Source organism: Nyctibius grandis, chromosome 3, assembly GCF_013368605.1.
Source record: "Nyctibius grandis isolate bNycGra1 chromosome 3, bNycGra1.pri, whole genome shotgun sequence".
Lineage (NCBI taxonomy): Eukaryota > Metazoa > Chordata > Aves > Nyctibiiformes > Nyctibiidae > Nyctibius > Nyctibius grandis.
This window is the reverse complement of record NC_090660.1, coordinates 49,530,459-49,548,438: the sequence shown is the minus strand read 5'-3', so window position 1 is coordinate 49,548,438 and position 17,980 is coordinate 49,530,459. Positions and strand designations below refer to the sequence as shown.

General features: G+C 40.6%; 1 protein-coding gene across 2 annotated transcripts in view; it reads right to left on the bottom strand.

Moving 5' to 3' along the window:
* Positions 1-952: 952 nt before the first annotated feature.
* The window catches only part of TMX3 (thioredoxin related transmembrane protein 3), a 37,044-nt gene continuing 20,016 nt past the window's right edge, over positions 953-17,980 (bottom strand). For both annotated transcript variants that reach the window (XM_068396952.1, XM_068396953.1), the window contains 6 exons: positions 17,074-17,131; positions 16,156-16,209; positions 15,788-15,844; positions 12,101-12,230; positions 5,069-5,137; positions 953-3,958 (listed from right to left, as the gene is read on the bottom strand). In XM_068396952.1, the coding sequence (XP_068253053.1) occupies positions 3,692-3,958; positions 5,069-5,137; positions 12,101-12,230; positions 15,788-15,844; positions 16,156-16,209; positions 17,074-17,131 (635 nt within the window). In that variant the 3' untranslated portion in view covers positions 953-3,691. The remainder of the gene's footprint in view (positions 3,959-5,068; positions 5,138-12,100; positions 12,231-15,787; positions 15,845-16,155; positions 16,210-17,073; positions 17,132-17,980) is intronic.

Here is a 17,980-nt window from a genome sequence, read left to right as displayed (position 1 = left end):
AAAATTGTCTTCATCGGTTACCGCAATGTAACATGCAACAGCTTCACACGATTCAATCTGTTAGCAATGTACCCAGTGATGAGAACAGAACAGCAGAAAGCTGCTTTGCTCCCTGAGAAGATTTAAGAGCCAGAACCACTATGTCACAGTATAATACAAGCCGAGACATCTGCAGTCTCATGAGTTTTTAACAGCTTAAGGGAAGTACAGTCTGGTTTTGCACCCTTGTCACCGTCTTGAGCTTTTGGCTGTCATCAGAACAACTCTCCACCCTCCCACCCCTTCAAGTACAACCACTTCTTCAAACATGCTGACAAAAAGGAACAGGTAAATTAGTTCTGGGCCAGAACAGAGCAAGCTAAACCTTTTACTTAAGCACTTCATGAAAATTAAACACTTCTGTGCTGCCTTCAACCCATCAGATCTACCAGGTGTAACCATTCCATCCTTTAAGCTGTGAGCACCACAGTGTGGACAGTATCTGTTAAAACAGCCTAGGTAAATAAAGAAGCAGTAAGAGATTGCACACATCCAAGTGTCAAGGCTACTCAAAATTAAGTTCTTCTAAAAGGAGATGTATGCTAGAACAGTCTGCCTCAGGTTCCCTTTGCTACTGAAACTCTTGTAAGAATTTGAGTATGCTAATGGAATGAACCGGTATTTTAAAATTTTTTTTTCACAAATGCATTTGTTTTATACTGCTAGGATGCTAACTAAACAAAAGACAAGCATTAACTCCTACATCTAGAGAGTATTTTCAAAATATTGAGAAGAAGTTATCACAGGACGAACTCATTTTTCTTTTTAAAAGGTACCAGACCAGTTGCCTTTCTGTACTGCATTACTTGGGGCCTAAAGTACACTTCCAGTGAGTGTCCCAGGAAACACGGCCTCCTACATAATGCGTAATATCTAAGTTTAACAGACTGTAAATTAAGCAAAGGAAACAAGCTCTTTTAAATGTTTTTATTACAGAAAAACAAAAGGCTTACACCTGACTTAAAAAAGCAGCATTATTTAATGAATTCAAAGTTATTACAGTGCAGTTGCTTTAAGAAACCTTTAGAGACTGAAGAAAAAAATAAAATGCCAGATCCCCCCTCAGACAGCATTCTCGATTACTTGCATGACCACAGCAAAACCCTTAATGACACATCACTTCTGACACCCACTATATGACTCGTATGCTTTTCTTCTCCCTGTGTCTTGTTGAATATGGCTGGGAGAAGGATTTGGTGAAAACGGCAGTACATTTCAAGTTTAATTTTCAACAGTTCAGTACACATCTGATTGATATTACAGTTCAGAAGTGACTGAGACACATGCTTTCCTCGTAACTCTAGCAGTTAAATGCTACAGTTTTAACAGATCCCAGTGCGATCTGTTTCTTACACAGTATTTGTCATATTCAGGTCCGTATCTCAGAAGATTTCCCAGTAAGTTATTTGGCTACTACTGATTATAAACACAAACAAAAATAACCACAAAAATGAAGGCTCATAGTTGAAACAGTTCTTAGCAGTGCAGCAGAATTCAGATTTTTTATTTTTTTTTTTTATTACAGACCATAGAAGGAACAGCAGTATTCCAGTGACTTCAGGTTTTTTATTAAGTCAAAAGCTGCAGGTTTCCAGTCTGAGCCAAAATTAAATATGTAATTGATCTGTATTTGAAATTCTAAGAAAAGAGACAAATCAAGAAAACATATTACTGCCTTAATAGTCCTATATTTTGACTATCAGCTCTGCGTCATGCTGAAGTCCAAAGAAATCTACAGGCTTGTTGTTAAGTGATTTTTTTTAAAACAACTCATGAGATCTACATCACGTTAAAAAAATTTCTAAACACCGTTCAAGCATCTCACTCTTCAAACATATCCTAAAACTACACCTCAAAGATTCTGCCAAAAAAAATAAAATCAAGAAGCAATAAAACTCAAGCCACTATGTAAAACTAGCTATAATGACAAAAAAATGAATAAAAGACAATTCATAGAAAGAAAAAGGAGAAAACAAAAAGGGAGGGGGGGGGGAGCAAAACATATCAGACGTATCAGTATTCTATGAATTCATTTTTTTTTTCCTCTCCTCCCAAATGGAAAAAGGTTGGACTCAAAACCAGACATGGAATTTTTCTGAAAAAAATTCCTAATCTCCTTAGATACCATTTATAATGTTTGATAACAACAAGCTTTGAAGTCAGGCATCTACTCACGGTACTCTGCACTGCAACAAGAAGCCAGCTGTTACCAAGCTACTTAAACAGAAGAAACAAGTTTCTTTCCTACAAGAAAAAAGGATGCAATACATTTTCCCTGGTTATGATCTATATCGTCATCAGGTTTACTCAAACACAGAACTTTTCTATTTAAGCTTACCCATATTTTTTATTTAAAATTCCTTACTTTAGTGCTATAACATAGTAATTTCTATGTGATCAAGCTGCCTTATAAGGAGGACATATACAGTAACAGAGCCATTAAAAAAAAAACAAAAAAAAAAATAACAAACACCAAAACAAGAGGAAGAACAATGCAAGTTTTCTTTCTGTGGTACTCACCATGACATTGGTGCCAAAGGCTGCTTTATAGCTTATCGTTGGAGGTTTTAACCCTAATTAGTCCTTTTCACAGTTACAGAGTTATATTAAAAGTGACTTTTATGATTAAACAGGTAACAAAAAATGCATTATGCTGACCAATCTCTATGAATGTTAATATTATGCTCCATTAACTCCCTCCTTCAGAGCAGGTAACAGTCTCAAACAAAAGTATCAACACCAACTACCTCAAAGATATATAACAATCTGAATTAAACACTGTAAAACAAATTTACACCATTCAAAAAGCTTGTCATTAGAGAGTTATGCAAGAGAGTCACAAGGTGTTTATATTAATGTCTTCTTTTATCAAGTTGTACTGTGGCTTCAGAAAACTTAGAGATCATTTCCACTACAAGTTTGTGTAAGCACTCATACAAAACAAATTAATAGGCAATCATGTTCTAAAAGGTTTATAATGTAGTTTTCCAATCTTTTTAGCTGCTAAAGCGCTAATAAAGACTTACTTCAGCATATAACTCTCACATCCTATATCAAATAAACATTAATGACTGTCAATAATTGTATTATTACATGGTAAAACAGTCCTCTAATTCCTAACAATTTACATTTAACTTAAGAAAATAGAAAAATTTGTGTGGGGGTTTTTTTTCCAAAATAGTGTGCAACAGGTATAACACGTGACTTCTTGGAAAACTCTTAAGTTGTCTTTAGCTATCAGGCTCTGAAAGACTTTACAGCTCTCTTAATCTTTTTTCGTTTTCAGCCTTAATTTTATATGAATGAGTGTTTAGCTGGGCTATATTAGTAGTAGTTCATCACATACACTAAGGTCAAGTAACATCTTTATCTCATTGTTCCGCAAATGAACAATTCAAAACTCTTCAAAAAAAACAGTGTAGAATTGTACCTGCAAATTCCTTCAGTTTAAATTGCTGTTAGATTTATTAAAGACAATTAAGAGAACGTCCATCTTTTTTTCTGTTAATTTCTGAGAAAATTTGAATACATGCAAGTCAAAACTAGCATAATGCAGACAAAAAGGTCCTCTTTCATGAATATCATCAATAAATGACTACCTTCAATAAATAAGTCTATTTGGAAATTCTAGAGAATTCTTTTGCTAAACAAGTTAGTCTTTTTTCTTTTCCATTATGTCTTTCTGTTTAAGCTCTCCATCTGTAAGTTCTGTATATTTTCCATCCTTTTCCTCCTCTTGTTCTTCCTCACTGCCTTCATCTGTGAGCTCCCGATCACCATTTTCCTTTTTAGCTGCCTCATGTTCATATACCCCTCCATCTGTATCAGCTGTGCAGATTCCATAACACATAATGCTGATGACCCCCAGGGGCAACCCAAAGAGAAAGCATCCCAGAAGTGGTGAACTCTTGAACACAGACTGTTGAAACACAAATTTGAAGTAAAAAACACTTTCAGTGAATATACAAAACTACCGCATTACTTCTCTTATTACCCTTTGTATTTATTCAGAAACATCCAAAATGACAGTCAGGGTGGGGTTTTTTTGTTTGTTTGTTTTGTTTTTGTGTTTTGTTTTTTTTTTTTTTCCCCTCCTTCAGAAAGGAGTGGTCATTCTCATTTTAACAATTCCTACTATAAGTTCATAAAAAGTCTTAGATCCTCAAACATTACAGTGTTACATTGGGATAGTTAATGTTAACATGCCACCCGTATATCCTACTCATCGTTTGAAGCTTGAGAAACATTTGTTCTAACAGTGTTAAAATAACATTTTGAAGCAACCAGTTTAATCTTATATGTGCCTCATTCTCAAAAATAATGAGTAATAAGGGATCTGCAGAAACCCTCTGTTATTAGACAGCTGCCTACCGAAGAGGAGTTTAAGGGCACAAGAGGAAGGACTTTTAGTTTCAGAAACTGATGGCTAAATGTTGCACATTCACAGAAGTTTGGAAGCCACTCATATAGAAACATGTGAGTTTCAATTTAAATTCACAGCACAGGTTCTTTTGCTTGTGTAGGACAAGTGAAGAAATGGATTTGTGTACATCTTCCTGACAAAATTCTGTTAAGCATAATTAACCTGTAAGAAAGATTACAATATTTGCTTTAAAACTACACCAAGTGTAGTATTAATCCCCTTATGCCCTAACTAATTAGATTGAAACCGTAACATTTCTCAGAACGTGAAAGTGCTATCAATTTCAGTGGAAGGATGTCAAAAGGGTCAAGGAAAAGATTTTGAATTTTCCCTGTTCTATCCCTTAAAACACATGTCAGACTAATACAGAAAAGAAGTGAAAAACGAAGAAACTAACATATGTTGAATATTTAGCACACTGGAAAATATTATTAAAAACTTTGATCAAGAAGTTCATTTGGCTTAAATCTAATGTATATATACCTATAATATATATACAATATATATAATATAAACAAACCTATAAAAATATTTCTAGACCCTCTGAAAATATTTGCATCTTGATTGACAAGGGCACCATCTAGTCTAATGAAAAATAAAACTTACCACTACAGTAGACTTGGCATCATAGATTATTCTCTTGATTCGTTGCAGAAGTCCATCACCACCTTGTGCCTGAAATTTCAAATGGAACCATGTCAAAACTGCTGACACTTTTCATTTACTATTCCAAAAGTTCATTCTTCAGACTTTGCAATCTTAAGTCCCTTTAAAAGGAAATGAAAAGTAATTATTCTTGCATCTCATGATGCCCAGGCACTCCAACTTCTCGAGCATGGATAAACATTTCAATAGTCTCATGAAAAATTCTCTCACAATTGTTTTAAACAATCAGTGCAAACTTTGACAGTGGACTGGCACTCCACTCTCTTACCATAGACAAACACTAACAGAAACTACCCACTGTCCTGATGTAACAATTATAAAGTTGCAGAGACCTTCTGAACTTTTCTGCACCTGATGGATATCTAGTTAAGGATTATGACACAAGCAGTTAGAAAAATCTAAGAACTAAGTAACAAGAAGGTACGAAGGTGTAATAAAGAAAGCTTCTGTCAAGCAATGACAGACTATACCTACATTGCACCTAATTTAGCAGTCTTCAAATTAACTACATGAATGCAAAGGCAATTTGTCTGTTGAACAGGACCAGTTTTCACCTGTCTCAAGTTGCCAGAGAAACAAATGGGAAGAAAACCTACATTTTGGAAGTGAATGGATCAACACTTAACCCTGACTAAAACCCCTCTCATTATAAAAAACTCCACAAAGATGAAACACTCACAGAAGGCTACCTATAGGGCCCTACAGAAAATAAAGAGAAAGTCAAGGTGAATAATCCAACACCTCCCAAGGAAGGGAGGGGCAAAATCTTATACTTCTCAGAAATTTCACCGTGGTTCAGAAAGTCTGCATCCTATTACTTGTTTACCACCATACTTTAAAGACTGTCATTCCTCAACAGCTGCACAATTTCTTGGGCCTGAACGTAGCCAAAGTAGTGCTGTTTTATGTCTATAGACACCATTTAGCTTAAATGAAGTCACATCCTGTATTGTCTGTCTTGTATTAGCACTCTCACATACGTATAGAGATGTAAATTTAGACACACCTTTAATCATTCCAGCTAAAATACTGCAAACAAAAGGTAGAAAGATCTAAGTGACACTATAGCAAAATACACAAGGCGTCACAAACGAATTTCCTCAAAGTTAAAAAACAGACAGAAACCAATTTCATTTGCTGTTTCAACCAGAAGGATGTATTTAAATAAAGTCAAATAGATGATAACATAATACGATGCAATTAACAAAGCATTAAAAAAGTGACAACTGAGGAACAAAGATCCACCAAATAAGCTACACGAATACCCCTCACCTTGCAACTGGAAGCATGGCCAGTAAAGTCATGAACAGCAAACAAATCCACCTATATTATGTCGCTACAACAATTTGTCAGATTAAATAAACCAAAGTACTCCATATGACTGAAACGATCTACAGGATTACTTGTCATACCACCCAATGACCTAAAACTGCTGGCATAACAAAGTGGGATTCAGCTAACACAGCAGGTATTCAATATACAGTGAACTGGGGCTTAAACCGACATAGGCTTCTCCCAGGAGGGAGACAAATGATTTGTTAGCACTGCCCCGCTTCGTGGTAAAGCCTTCTTGCCCCATAAGCGCAAATGAAAGCTCTGATCCATGCTCTTTCCTCATCCACGCAACACGGACTTCTGTCCAGCTTAGAGTACACTGAGGGAATAAGAAAACCTGAGTTTGTTTTCCCCAACAGTCAGTCGGCAGCAGCGGCGGCGGTGATTGAGGTCAGTGCGGGGCGAGGGCGAGATCGGGCTGTACCGGGCGGTTTCCGTGCTCTGGGCCCCCCGAGCAGCAGCCCCGAGTCCTGTCTGGACCCGGAAGTTCCCGGCAACGAATCAGGAGAGGAGGGGGCGTAGCACCACCCCCTGTTGATCCGGAGATAAGAAGCCTCTGAGAGGTCAGGGACTAGTCCCTGCCCAGAGGGGAGAGGGTGAGTAAGCAGTGACTGTGTGTGTCCCAGGGCAGGGGAGGCCACAGCCGTTTGCAGCTCTTTGGGCAGGGCGCTGACTCTCTCCCAGTGCACAAGGTGAGGAGGGCACCAAGGAGCTGTGAAGCTTCTGCTGTCAGTCGACAGCAGCGGCAGCAGCAACAGCGACTGAGGTGAGCGTGGGCGAGGGTGAGATCGGGCTGTACCGGGCAGGTTCCATACTCAGGGCCACCCGAACAGCAGCCCCGAGTCCCGTCCCAAGAGAGGAGGGGGCGTAGCCAGAGGCACCGTGGGAGATTTGAAGGGCCCCCTGGGGAGCGCGAGTGACCCGGAGCGCGCAAACAGGGGCATGGCAGTCTGCGCAGCAGTTCGCACAGGCAGGGCGAGCAGAGTAGGCGGGCAGGAAGGTATGGTTTTCACTCGGTGGGGCCCTAAATCCCTTGCGGGTGCCAGAAAAGACATGGCAACCCAAATGGACCTGCTGCAAAAGCATGCGGAGGTGCAGGTGTCAGGCTGCAGGGAGTGCCAGAGCCTGGCCCTGACACTCGAGGGTAACGGAGACCTCACCTGTGTGAGGTGCGAACAGGTCGATGACCTGATCTCCTTGGTGGCACAACTCAAGGAGGAGGTGGAAAGGTTAAGGAGCACAAGAGCATCCCAGGAAGAGGTTGGCGGGCAGTGCTGTTCCCTGCCTGTCCTGGGGAAAACGGACGGGCCTAATGCTCCCCGGGAAGTGGAGGATCCTCTTCCTCCTCTACAAGGAGCAGGAGGAGACCTAGGGGATGGGGGGGAAATAGAGGCAGGTCCCTGCTCGGGGTGGCAGGCGAATCCCATCCCGACCTTCCTCCCCTCCCCATGTCCCCCTGAAAAATAGGTATGAGGTGCTGGAACCTGAGCGTCTTCCTGAGTGTCAGGAAGACACGAATCTAGGTGAAAGACCTTCTAATTCGGGGCTACATAAACAGAAGCAACCAACTAGGAGGGTTGCAACCAGCTCCAAAAAGGAGAAAAGAAAATTAATTGTTATAGGTGACTCCCTGCTAAGGGGAACGGAGGGCCCCATGTGCAGGCCAGACCCGACTCACAGGGAAGTCTGCTGCCTCCCTGGGGCTCGGGTAAGGAATGTTGCCAGGAGGCTTCCTCAACTGGTGAGGCCCTCTGACTACTACCCACTATTAGTATTCCAGGTGGGGAGGGATGAGATTGAAGGGAGAAGTCCCAGGGCTATCAAAAGGGACTTCAGGGCCCTGGGGCGTTTGGTGAAGGGGGTAGGTGCACAGGTTATATTCTCTTCAATTCCTTCAGTGTTAGGTGAAAATAGGGAAAAGACTATGAAAGTACAACAGATTAATATGTGGCTAAGAGACTGGTGCCGTAGGTGGGATTTTGGGTTCGTTGACCACTGGGCGGCTTTCATGGCACCAGGCCTGCTTATGCCGGATGGGGAACAGCTGAGTCAGAAGGGGAAAAGGGTTATGGCCCAGAAGTTGGCAGGGCTGGTTAAGAGGTCTTTAAACTAGGTTCGATGGGGGAGGGGGATAAGACCAGGGCAGCCACAAATGAACCTAGGGGTGACAGGCCTGCAACGGAGCCAAGACCGTTAGCCCAGCTGAAGTGCGTTTACACCAATGCATGCAGTATGGGCAACAAACAGGAAGAGCTAGAAGCCACTGTACAGCAGGAAGGTTATGATGTGGTTGCCATCACAGAAACGTGGTGGGATGACTCTCATGACTGGAGTGCTGCTATGGCTGGCTATAAGCTCTTTCAGAGGGACAGGTGAAGCAGGAGAGGCGGTGGGGTAGCGCTGGATGTTAGGGAGTGCTTGGACTGTGTCAAAATTGAGGAAGATGATGAGGATGACAAGGTTGAATGTTTATGGGTGAAGATCAGGGGGAAGGTCGGCAGGGCAGACATTACGGTGGGAGTCTGTTATAGACCACCCAACCAGGATGAGCAGGCAGATGAGGCGTTTTACAAGCGGCTGTCAGAAGCCGCCCGGTCGCCGGTCCTTGTACTCGTGGGCGACTTCAACTTGCCAGATGTCTGCTGGAAATACAACATGGCAGAGAGGAAGCAATCTAGGAGATTCCTTGAATGTGTGGAGGACAACTTCCTCATGCAAGTGGTAAATGAGCCCACTAGAGGAGGGGCCCTGCTTGACCTGTTGTTTATGAACAGAGAAGGACTAGTGGGAGACGTGAGGGTCGGTGGCCGTCTTGGGAGTAGCGACCATGAAATGTTAGAGTTTTCGATAGTGGGGGAAGTAAGGAAGGGCAAGAGCAGAACTTCTGCCTTAGATTTCCGCCGGGCAGACTTTAGCCTGTTTAAGAGGCTGGTGGACCGAGTCCCTTGGGAGTTGGTCCTGGAGAGCAAAGGAGTCCAGGAAGGCTGGATGTGCTTTAAAAAGGAATTGCTAAATATTCAGGAACAGGCTGTCCTGGTGTGTAGGAAGACAAGCTGTCAGGGAAAAAGACCAGCCTGGTTAAACAGAGAACTTAGGCTAGAACTTAAGGAAAAAAAGAGAACCTATTTGACCTGGAAGGAGGGTCGGGTAACTCGGGAGGTCTATAGGGATGTTGCCAGGTCGTGCAGGGAGAAGATTAGAAGGGCCAAAGCTCAATTAGAGCTTGATTTGGCTGCTACAGTTAAAGATAACAAAAAAAGCTCTTACAAATAAATCAACAGCAAAAGGAGGGTCAAGGAGAGCCTCCACCACTTGCTGAATGAGGAGGGTAGTGTAGTGTCAGGGGATGAGGAAAAGGCAGAGGTGCTCAATGCCTTCTTTGCCTCGGTCTTTAATGTCAAGACCGGTTGTCCTCAGGAGACTCGTCCCCCAGAGCCTGAAGTTAGGGACGGGGGGCTGTGTGAACCCCCCGTAATACAGGAGGAGACGGTTAGTGACCTGCTGTGCCAGTTGGACACCCACAAGGCTATGGGCCCGGATGGGATTCACCCCAGACTAATGAAGGAACTGGCAAATGAACTTGCCAAACCACTCTCTATTATCTACCGGCAGTCCTGGTTAACTGGAGAAGTTCCAGCGGACTGGAAATTAGCAAATGTAACGCCCATCTACAAGAAGGGCCGGAAGGATGATCCAGGGAACTATAGGCCTGTCAGCCTGACCTTGGTGCCAGGCAAGGTGATGGAACAGATCATCCTGAGTGCCATTACACGGCACATGCAGGACAATCGGGGCATCGGGGCCTGCCAACATGGATTCATGAAAGGCAGGTCCTGCTTGACCAACCTGATCTCATTCTATGACCAAGTGACCCGCTTAGTAGATGAGGGCAGGGCTGTGGAGGTAGTCTATGTAGACTTCAGTAAGGCATTCGACACCGTCTCCCACAGCATCCTCCTAGACAAACTAGCTGCCTGGGGCTTGGATGGGTGGACTCTTCAATGGGTTAAAAACTGGCTGGATGGCCGAGCCCAGAGAGTGGTGGTGAATGGGGCAAAGTCCAACTGGTGGCTGGTCACTAGCGGTGCTCCCCAGGGCTCAGTTCTGGGGCCGGTACTGTTCAATATCTTTATAGACGATCTAGATGTAGGGATTGAGTACACCCTCAGTAAATTTGCAGATGACACCAAGCTGGGTGGGAATGTAGATCTCCTGGAGGGTAGGAAGACCCTACAGAGGGATCTGGACAGGTTAGATAGATGGGCCGAGACCAACGGCATGAGGTTCAACAAGAACAAGTGCTGGGTCTTACTCTTTGGCCACAACAACCCCATGCAGCTCTACAGGCTGGGGGAAGAGTGGTTAGAAAGTGGCCTGGCAGAAAGAGACCTGGGGGTGCTGATCGACAGCCGGCTAAACATGAGCCAGCAGTGTGCCCAGGTGGCCAAGAAGGCCAATAGCATCCTGGCCTCTCTTAGGAATAGTGTAGCCAGCCGGCCTAGGGAAGCGATCGTCCCTCTGTACTCGGCACTGGTGAGGCCGCACCTTGAATACTGTGTCCAGTTCTGGGCCCCGCACTTCAAGAAAGATGTTGAGGTGTTGGAGCGAGTCCAGAGGAGGGCGACCAAGCTGGTGAAGGGTCTGACCTATGAGGAATGGCTGAGGGAGCTGGGGTTGTTTAGCCTGGAGAAGAGGAGGCTCCGAGGTGACCTTATTGCAGTCTGCAACTACCTGAAGGGAGGTTGTAGTGAAGTGGGAGTTGGCCTCTTCTCCCGGGCAACTAGCAATAGGACAAGAGGACACAGCCTCAAGCTTTGCCAGGGGAGGTTCAGGTTGGACATTAGGAAGAATTTCTTTTCAGAAAGGGTTGTTAGACATTGGAATGGGATGCCCAGGGAGGTGGTGGAGTCACCGTCTCTGGATGTGTTTAAGAAAAGACTGGACATGGCACTTAGTGCCATGGTCTAGTTGACATGGTGGTGTCAGGGCAACGGTTGGACTCTATGATCCCTGAGGTGTCTTCCAACCTGGTTGATTCTGTGATTCTGTGAACGTTAAAAAATTGTCCAAGCTATCAATTCCAGATGGATTTATTAATTTTGTTGTTTGAACAAAAGACAGCTCATTTTTAGTTTTAGAGCAGAGAGAGGGGTAAGCTGGTGTCTATTTGTAACATGCAAAGCAAGTATACCACTGGTTTTTGAATCTGAACCTATCATTCATCAGGCTATTGGATTTATTAATTTACTACCCAAAAGAAAAGGTAGAATTGCATTATGCCCTATAAACAGAATGTTGAACAAATGCATTTAACGCAAACCAGGAGATGAATAAAAAGCTCTCCATTTACCAGTGACACCAGTAAAAGGAATATCAAGAGGAGTCAGCTAACATTATGCTACAAGCGGAAAAAAAAGCTTGCTTTCTACAAGTGGTTCTGCAGTCAGAACAGTGAGCAACATCACAGCTCAGGAATTCAGAATCATGTATTCACTGACAGCACCCAAGACAGGAAGACAAACAGGACAGGAAGATAAAAACACATGACATAATTAGAGTAACCAATTTTTTCCCCTACTTTAGCAACTAAGGAAATAAACACCAACTAACATATTCCAAGTCACAATGAAGACTTACTTCAGCTGTACCGTCCAAGATATTGTTAATAAACTGAACCATGTCTTCTGGGTTCTCAATGCGCCTATTTGGTAGAAAATACTGCTGATTGGAGGTATTCAGTACAACAATAGTAGGAACTGTCAAGTCACTGGAAACATAAAACAGATAGTTTAGACATTTAAAGAACTACTGTGTAAAACACTGCAATTCAAGTAATTCCTACATCATTTAAAAGGGTATCTATTAATCTTCACTTTGTGTGCGTTCCTTATAGTAGTTCCTTAAAGGCAAGAGGGAAAGGGAAAGAGAATCACCCGAATGGTACGCAACCGTGTTTCTCATTAGTATTTTTTCCTTCACATCTGAGTCAGTGATGCTATTGAAGTTGATTGCATTTTACATACCCATAGTGACTGCAAATCATGTACCCTCATGACTTGCCAATTAGTAAGAGATCACAGATAGTAGCCTTGCATTTGAAATGTACTATTAGCACAACACATTAAGTGTTTTAGTGCACAAAGGCAAAAGTATAATCCAAAAAACCAACCCCATACAGCCATGGTCCAACTGATCACCTCTATCAATCAACCTCTACCTGTCAAATCAAAAGAATAAGCCATACCAACCAAAGTTTTTCTACATCTTTTAGATATGACAGATGAGCTACAGAGTTTTTAAACAGTTATTACTCAGCAGTCGACCTTCACATGCATAAGCATTGTGTAGTATCACAGAATCAGAAAGAAAGAAAAAATAAAAAGAAAGAAAAAATAAAAAGAAAAGAAAAAAGGTTAGAAATTATCTCTGGAGGTAAACCAGTACAATCTACTGTTCAAAGTAGCCCTAAATTCAAAATTAGATCAGGTTTAGGAAAATTTAATGCTGCACAAGTACACTGTTCAACAAGAAAAATTTAAAATACATTAAGTAAGGTGAAAAACCGCCTCCATTCTTTGCCAATTTTCTTTGCCAGTTCTGTCAATAATGAATTTAAATACTAGGTGGCTTTCCTTCACAGCAGAAGAATGCAAACCTTGTTTTTCAACATTTTCACTGTTCTCTAATAGTGCCCCACCCATGTACATTTGTAATCCATGTAACATTCATGATCATTTAACTGTGGCTATCAATCCATAATCAATTATTTCATGAAAATAGTGTTTAGCATTTACTTAAGATTCATGTTTTTCTTTCAAGTCATAGAAATTATTCTAAATTTTCTCACACTTTTTAGGAGTTTTGGTTTTTAATTTAAATTCAATTCCAAACCTAGAAATGAACAAGTCTAATACTTATACATTAAAATTTTCTAAGTTCCTAGAAAACTGAATACTTTAAGACTTAAGGTGCAGACCATGTTCCCAGCAGTCAAGTTGGAAGCATGGTGGGCACCTCAGAAAATATATGGCTGACTATAGAAGTAACAAAATAATTTAATTCTTTCAAAGGAACTTTAAAAAAAACAACCAAACAACAAAACTTTGTCAACGGTGACAACCTGCAACATAAGATTCTCTAAATACAATTTTCCCCTTCACATTTTTATTCTCTATTTATTAGGAACAAACAAGAAATACAAGTAGGAAGCAATCAAACCAAGTCAGGTATTTTTTGCAAGTGTTTGGTAACAAGTTATCAGCCTCTGCCAAAATACCTCATCCCAGCCAAAACAGAACAAGTTTTATAACTTGGGTGCAGAAAAGACACCATCTACCCCCCAAAAAAGTGCTTCTATTGCATTTAACAGTCTAGTAACTGAGGTTCTTGGAGTTGGTTGTAGAGCAGCTGAAAGATAAACTCCATATGCAAATTTTGTATGCTATACAGAGATTCATAAAAACATGTTTAATACATTTCTTCCAAGAGCTGAGGAATTAATACTCTACATACACCTACAGTTGACATTCCAATGATGCTATATACCTTAGCCTACACAAAGATGTATCTCTGCTTTCAATAAAATACATAATATTCTGTTTTCTTCTTTTGTCCATAGTTTTAACTATGACATTTTTAATCCAACAAAAGCATGTTCATCCACTGCTGAAGAGACAGATAAATTATAATGTCTACTAATTGGAGTTACAGCCAAGATCATAAGTGTACTTCTGTCAGGGACTACTACTACTATCCCCATGAATCACACAGTATTTTGTTCTTTGTGAAGAAACAGAATTTGTTCCTATGTGCATCTAGTGCAGGAAAAAGGTATTCTGCAATAGTTTTCTCACTATTCAGGAGGCTTTTTCTATTTCCACTTGCTGCCATCTTCAGTGGAAAACTGAAGCACTTCCAATAGATCTTTACTTGAATTATTCAAATAACCACATGAAGAGCAGCTACTTGTATCAATGAACATATTTTGCTGCTTTCTTTTGCTGCTTTCCACTTACGCTGGAAATGTATGCACTCTGTTTAGAAAATAATTAAAAGCCTGTAAGTACTTTAACAGCAGCTTCCCATATACTACAAATTATAGAAACAGGCATTTTGCAGATAAAGTTAAACAATCCAGCTGAACAGATCTTGCCACTAGATCACTACTGCTATAAAGTGGCAGTTCTGTCTTCTTCCCCTTCATTTTCTTCTTCCCAGGGACCTCATCCCCCTCCTCTGCTTTTTTGCATGAGTTCTGGTACTTAGCAGAACATACAGGAAGACATTTAAGGGTTTTGTTGGATCAGCAAAATAACTCCCCTACTCGCCTAGACAAAAAGCAAACACTTTTCTGCCAGATAAACAGCCTGAAACAGCTCAGCAGACAGTCAGACATAAAAGCCTGCACAGGAGAAGCAATAATGAAGCAAGGAAGGTCTCACTTTTGGCAGCTATAAAGCACTAGATCCATCACATCACTTAACTTCAATTGAGACAGCTGTTTTTAAATTAATTGTATTCAGGTGTTAATCTACAGTCATTCCACAGAAATACAGATCTTGTACCTTCTGAGTCCCCATGAAGCTCTTAGAACCCTTAGCGGAATGAACACATGCTTTGTTCATGCTTTGTTCCCCAAGAAAGGGGTGTGGAAAACTTACAGAGCTGGCATATTGACCCCCATTTTTCCCTTCTTTCACTCAAAACGCCAGAGAAGAACGAATAGTCAACCGTAAATGCCAAGCAACGTAACTCTCTAATTATGCATTTTTAGACATGGATCATAATAAGGGCAAATGTCAAGATTCTTATTAAACTACTTACATATTTCAAAATCTACCATGAACATATCAAGTGCAGCAGCACCTTCCATGCATTTTATGCTTCTCTGCAGAAGCATATTTCTATGCATGTCTTAAAAACACCTCAAGAATGAAATGTGCCTCTCCAGAAACAGAAACCATAGATAATGCATAACCATTATTTACATTTCCTGTTACAAATTGACACAACTTTTGTCTAGTGCCCTGTAAATTTAAAGAAGGAAAAAAACCCCACAGTTCTAATATAGTAATTAATTTAACAAAGTAGATCTAAAAGATAAGCTTTGTCACTCAGCTTTATCAATAAGCCAAACTTCTAACATTAAATTATGCAGTTTAATTTAACCAACAACTGATACTACGTTACATGCTGAATTCTGCAGACAGCATTTTTTTTTTCCACCCGTAAAAGGCAGGAATTCTTCATAAGATTGTTTTCAATTAAACATACTTGGCAACAAATACAAGAGAAGAAAGAATATTCAAACAAGAATTTACTTACTCCATTAGTAAACTATTAATGTAATCATTTCCATCCATATGGCCAAACTGGAAATCCCTGTAAGAGAAGCAGTGAACAACAGGATGAAAAAGAAAACAGAACATTGGGTTTCAGCAAAAGTTCTTCCTTAAATATTTTTCCTATAACTGAAGATGAGAGCACACACTCAGAAATATAATTCAAAAATTGACGATCTACAAGACAGTTGGCATCCCAAAACACACTCAGTTAATGGAATGGTCTTATTAAACATCAGTATATGAATATTAAAGCAGGCACTATAATTTCATGTAAAAAAAAATGACTGCTGTCTTAGAAAGGTTAATGCAGAAGCTCATTTAAGGTACCATAGTACCATGTATGCCTACCTGTGAAAGTGATCCCGATAATCTCTAGCAACTTCCTGAATAATGGATTTTAGTCTGGAGGGGAAAAAAAAAAAGTGACATTGATAATCCAGGATATACTCTGTCAAAATACAAGCAATAAACATTGCAATTTCCCCAGTAATCAGCAAATAGTACCTTATCAGCAATAAGGATTCCCTATTCCATTAACAAAAACCACCCCATTCATCCTGCTCTGTTTCTAAGGCTTGAAAGGCTATCTACCACATAATCTCAATAGGAGAAAAGCACAGTCAGTCACGCTGCTTCACTCCATCTACTGCCTTCTGAAGATGCAGCACTGACTCAAGAAAATCCAAAGAGGTCTGGGAAAACAGCATACACAGTACTTAAACAATATTTTCTTCGCCTAATCATGCATGCAATCAGAAAGGGACAGGGGAAGGTCTTGTTCCTCTCAGCCTCTTCAGCAAACTCCAACCCAACTGAAAACTCCCCTTCTTAATATAAGTTCCACAGACAACTAACATATAAGCACCACTAAATTAATTTTTAATGCAACTGAGCTGAAAAACATTCATTTGTTTAAACTTACTAAGTTCATCTCAAAATCATCTGAACTCAAGTACTCTCATCTATGTTTAAAAGGTGACACAACAGCTTTAAAAAGCTATGCGATCACTGTTTGCTCCTGTGATCTCATTAACAAATGGCAGAAGAGTGACACAGGAACTCCCATCATCTCATTGAACTCATATGTGCTTCAACAGAGCCATAAATGAGGTAAATTCAGTAGGCTGAAGTCATAAATTAGACAACATCCACAAGTTAAAACCATTCATTCAATCTAGCATTTCTTAATATTTAAGAAACTTGCAAAGTTCTCTATGTCATACCAGTACATTTCTCCCACAGTGTCACCAATACTCAATTCTGTACCTGGTATGTTCCACTGAAGAGTTTTTATCATCAATGACTGCAATAGCCACAAGTTTTCCTAAAATAAGGAACAAAATACTTGAAATCATTTAAAACGAAACATGCATTCTCAGATGGAAAATACTCCAACCTAGAAGATCAGATACTCTCCAGGGACAGGAATTAGTTTTAAGTATAAATCATCCTTGATGCCAAATAGCCTCTTCTGGCCGACCAAACTGTGGTTTTCTTAAAGCTACTGAAAATAAATTAAGATGTGACTTAATAACACACGACCAGCTTTCTATGAAAAGCCTATCTATAGAAAGGAGTTAAAAGGGGGAAAACACAGATAAAAATTAATTCCCTACGCGAGCTGCATATTTGCATATACCTAAATCTGAGGCTATGGAAGCCTTTATTATATAACATCAATTACAAGTGGATTTTAAGTGATTGAATCACTATTGCATGGATTCTGTACTGACTATTTTTCCCACTATTGAAAATCTGGAGTATTATCCTTATGGAAAAAAACATGGAAAATTTACTGGCAGAGCCCATAATTCATTACATCAGAAAAACAACTTAGTTCACAGACCTGTGTCAGAGGAGCTTAAAGACGAAACACCAGAATATACTGATCTTTTCAGGATTCACTTTGTGAAGTTTTTCTCATTAAAAGCAAAAAAACAAAGCCTCCTAAGGTGAACCAGATCAATATATGTTTAGAAAACTGGCCAAAGGTTCTCCAGATCAAGCACTTCCTGCTAGGAAAGCAGATCTGTTAACAGTGTAGTCATCAACTGGATTAACTAAAGCCTCTGGAGTGCAGAAGAGTTTGCCAAGTCTCTCTAGACACGATGATTCACTCAAAACCCTCCCCACCAAGACAAGCTATTGCTCAATGCCTCCCTATCACCAAGCC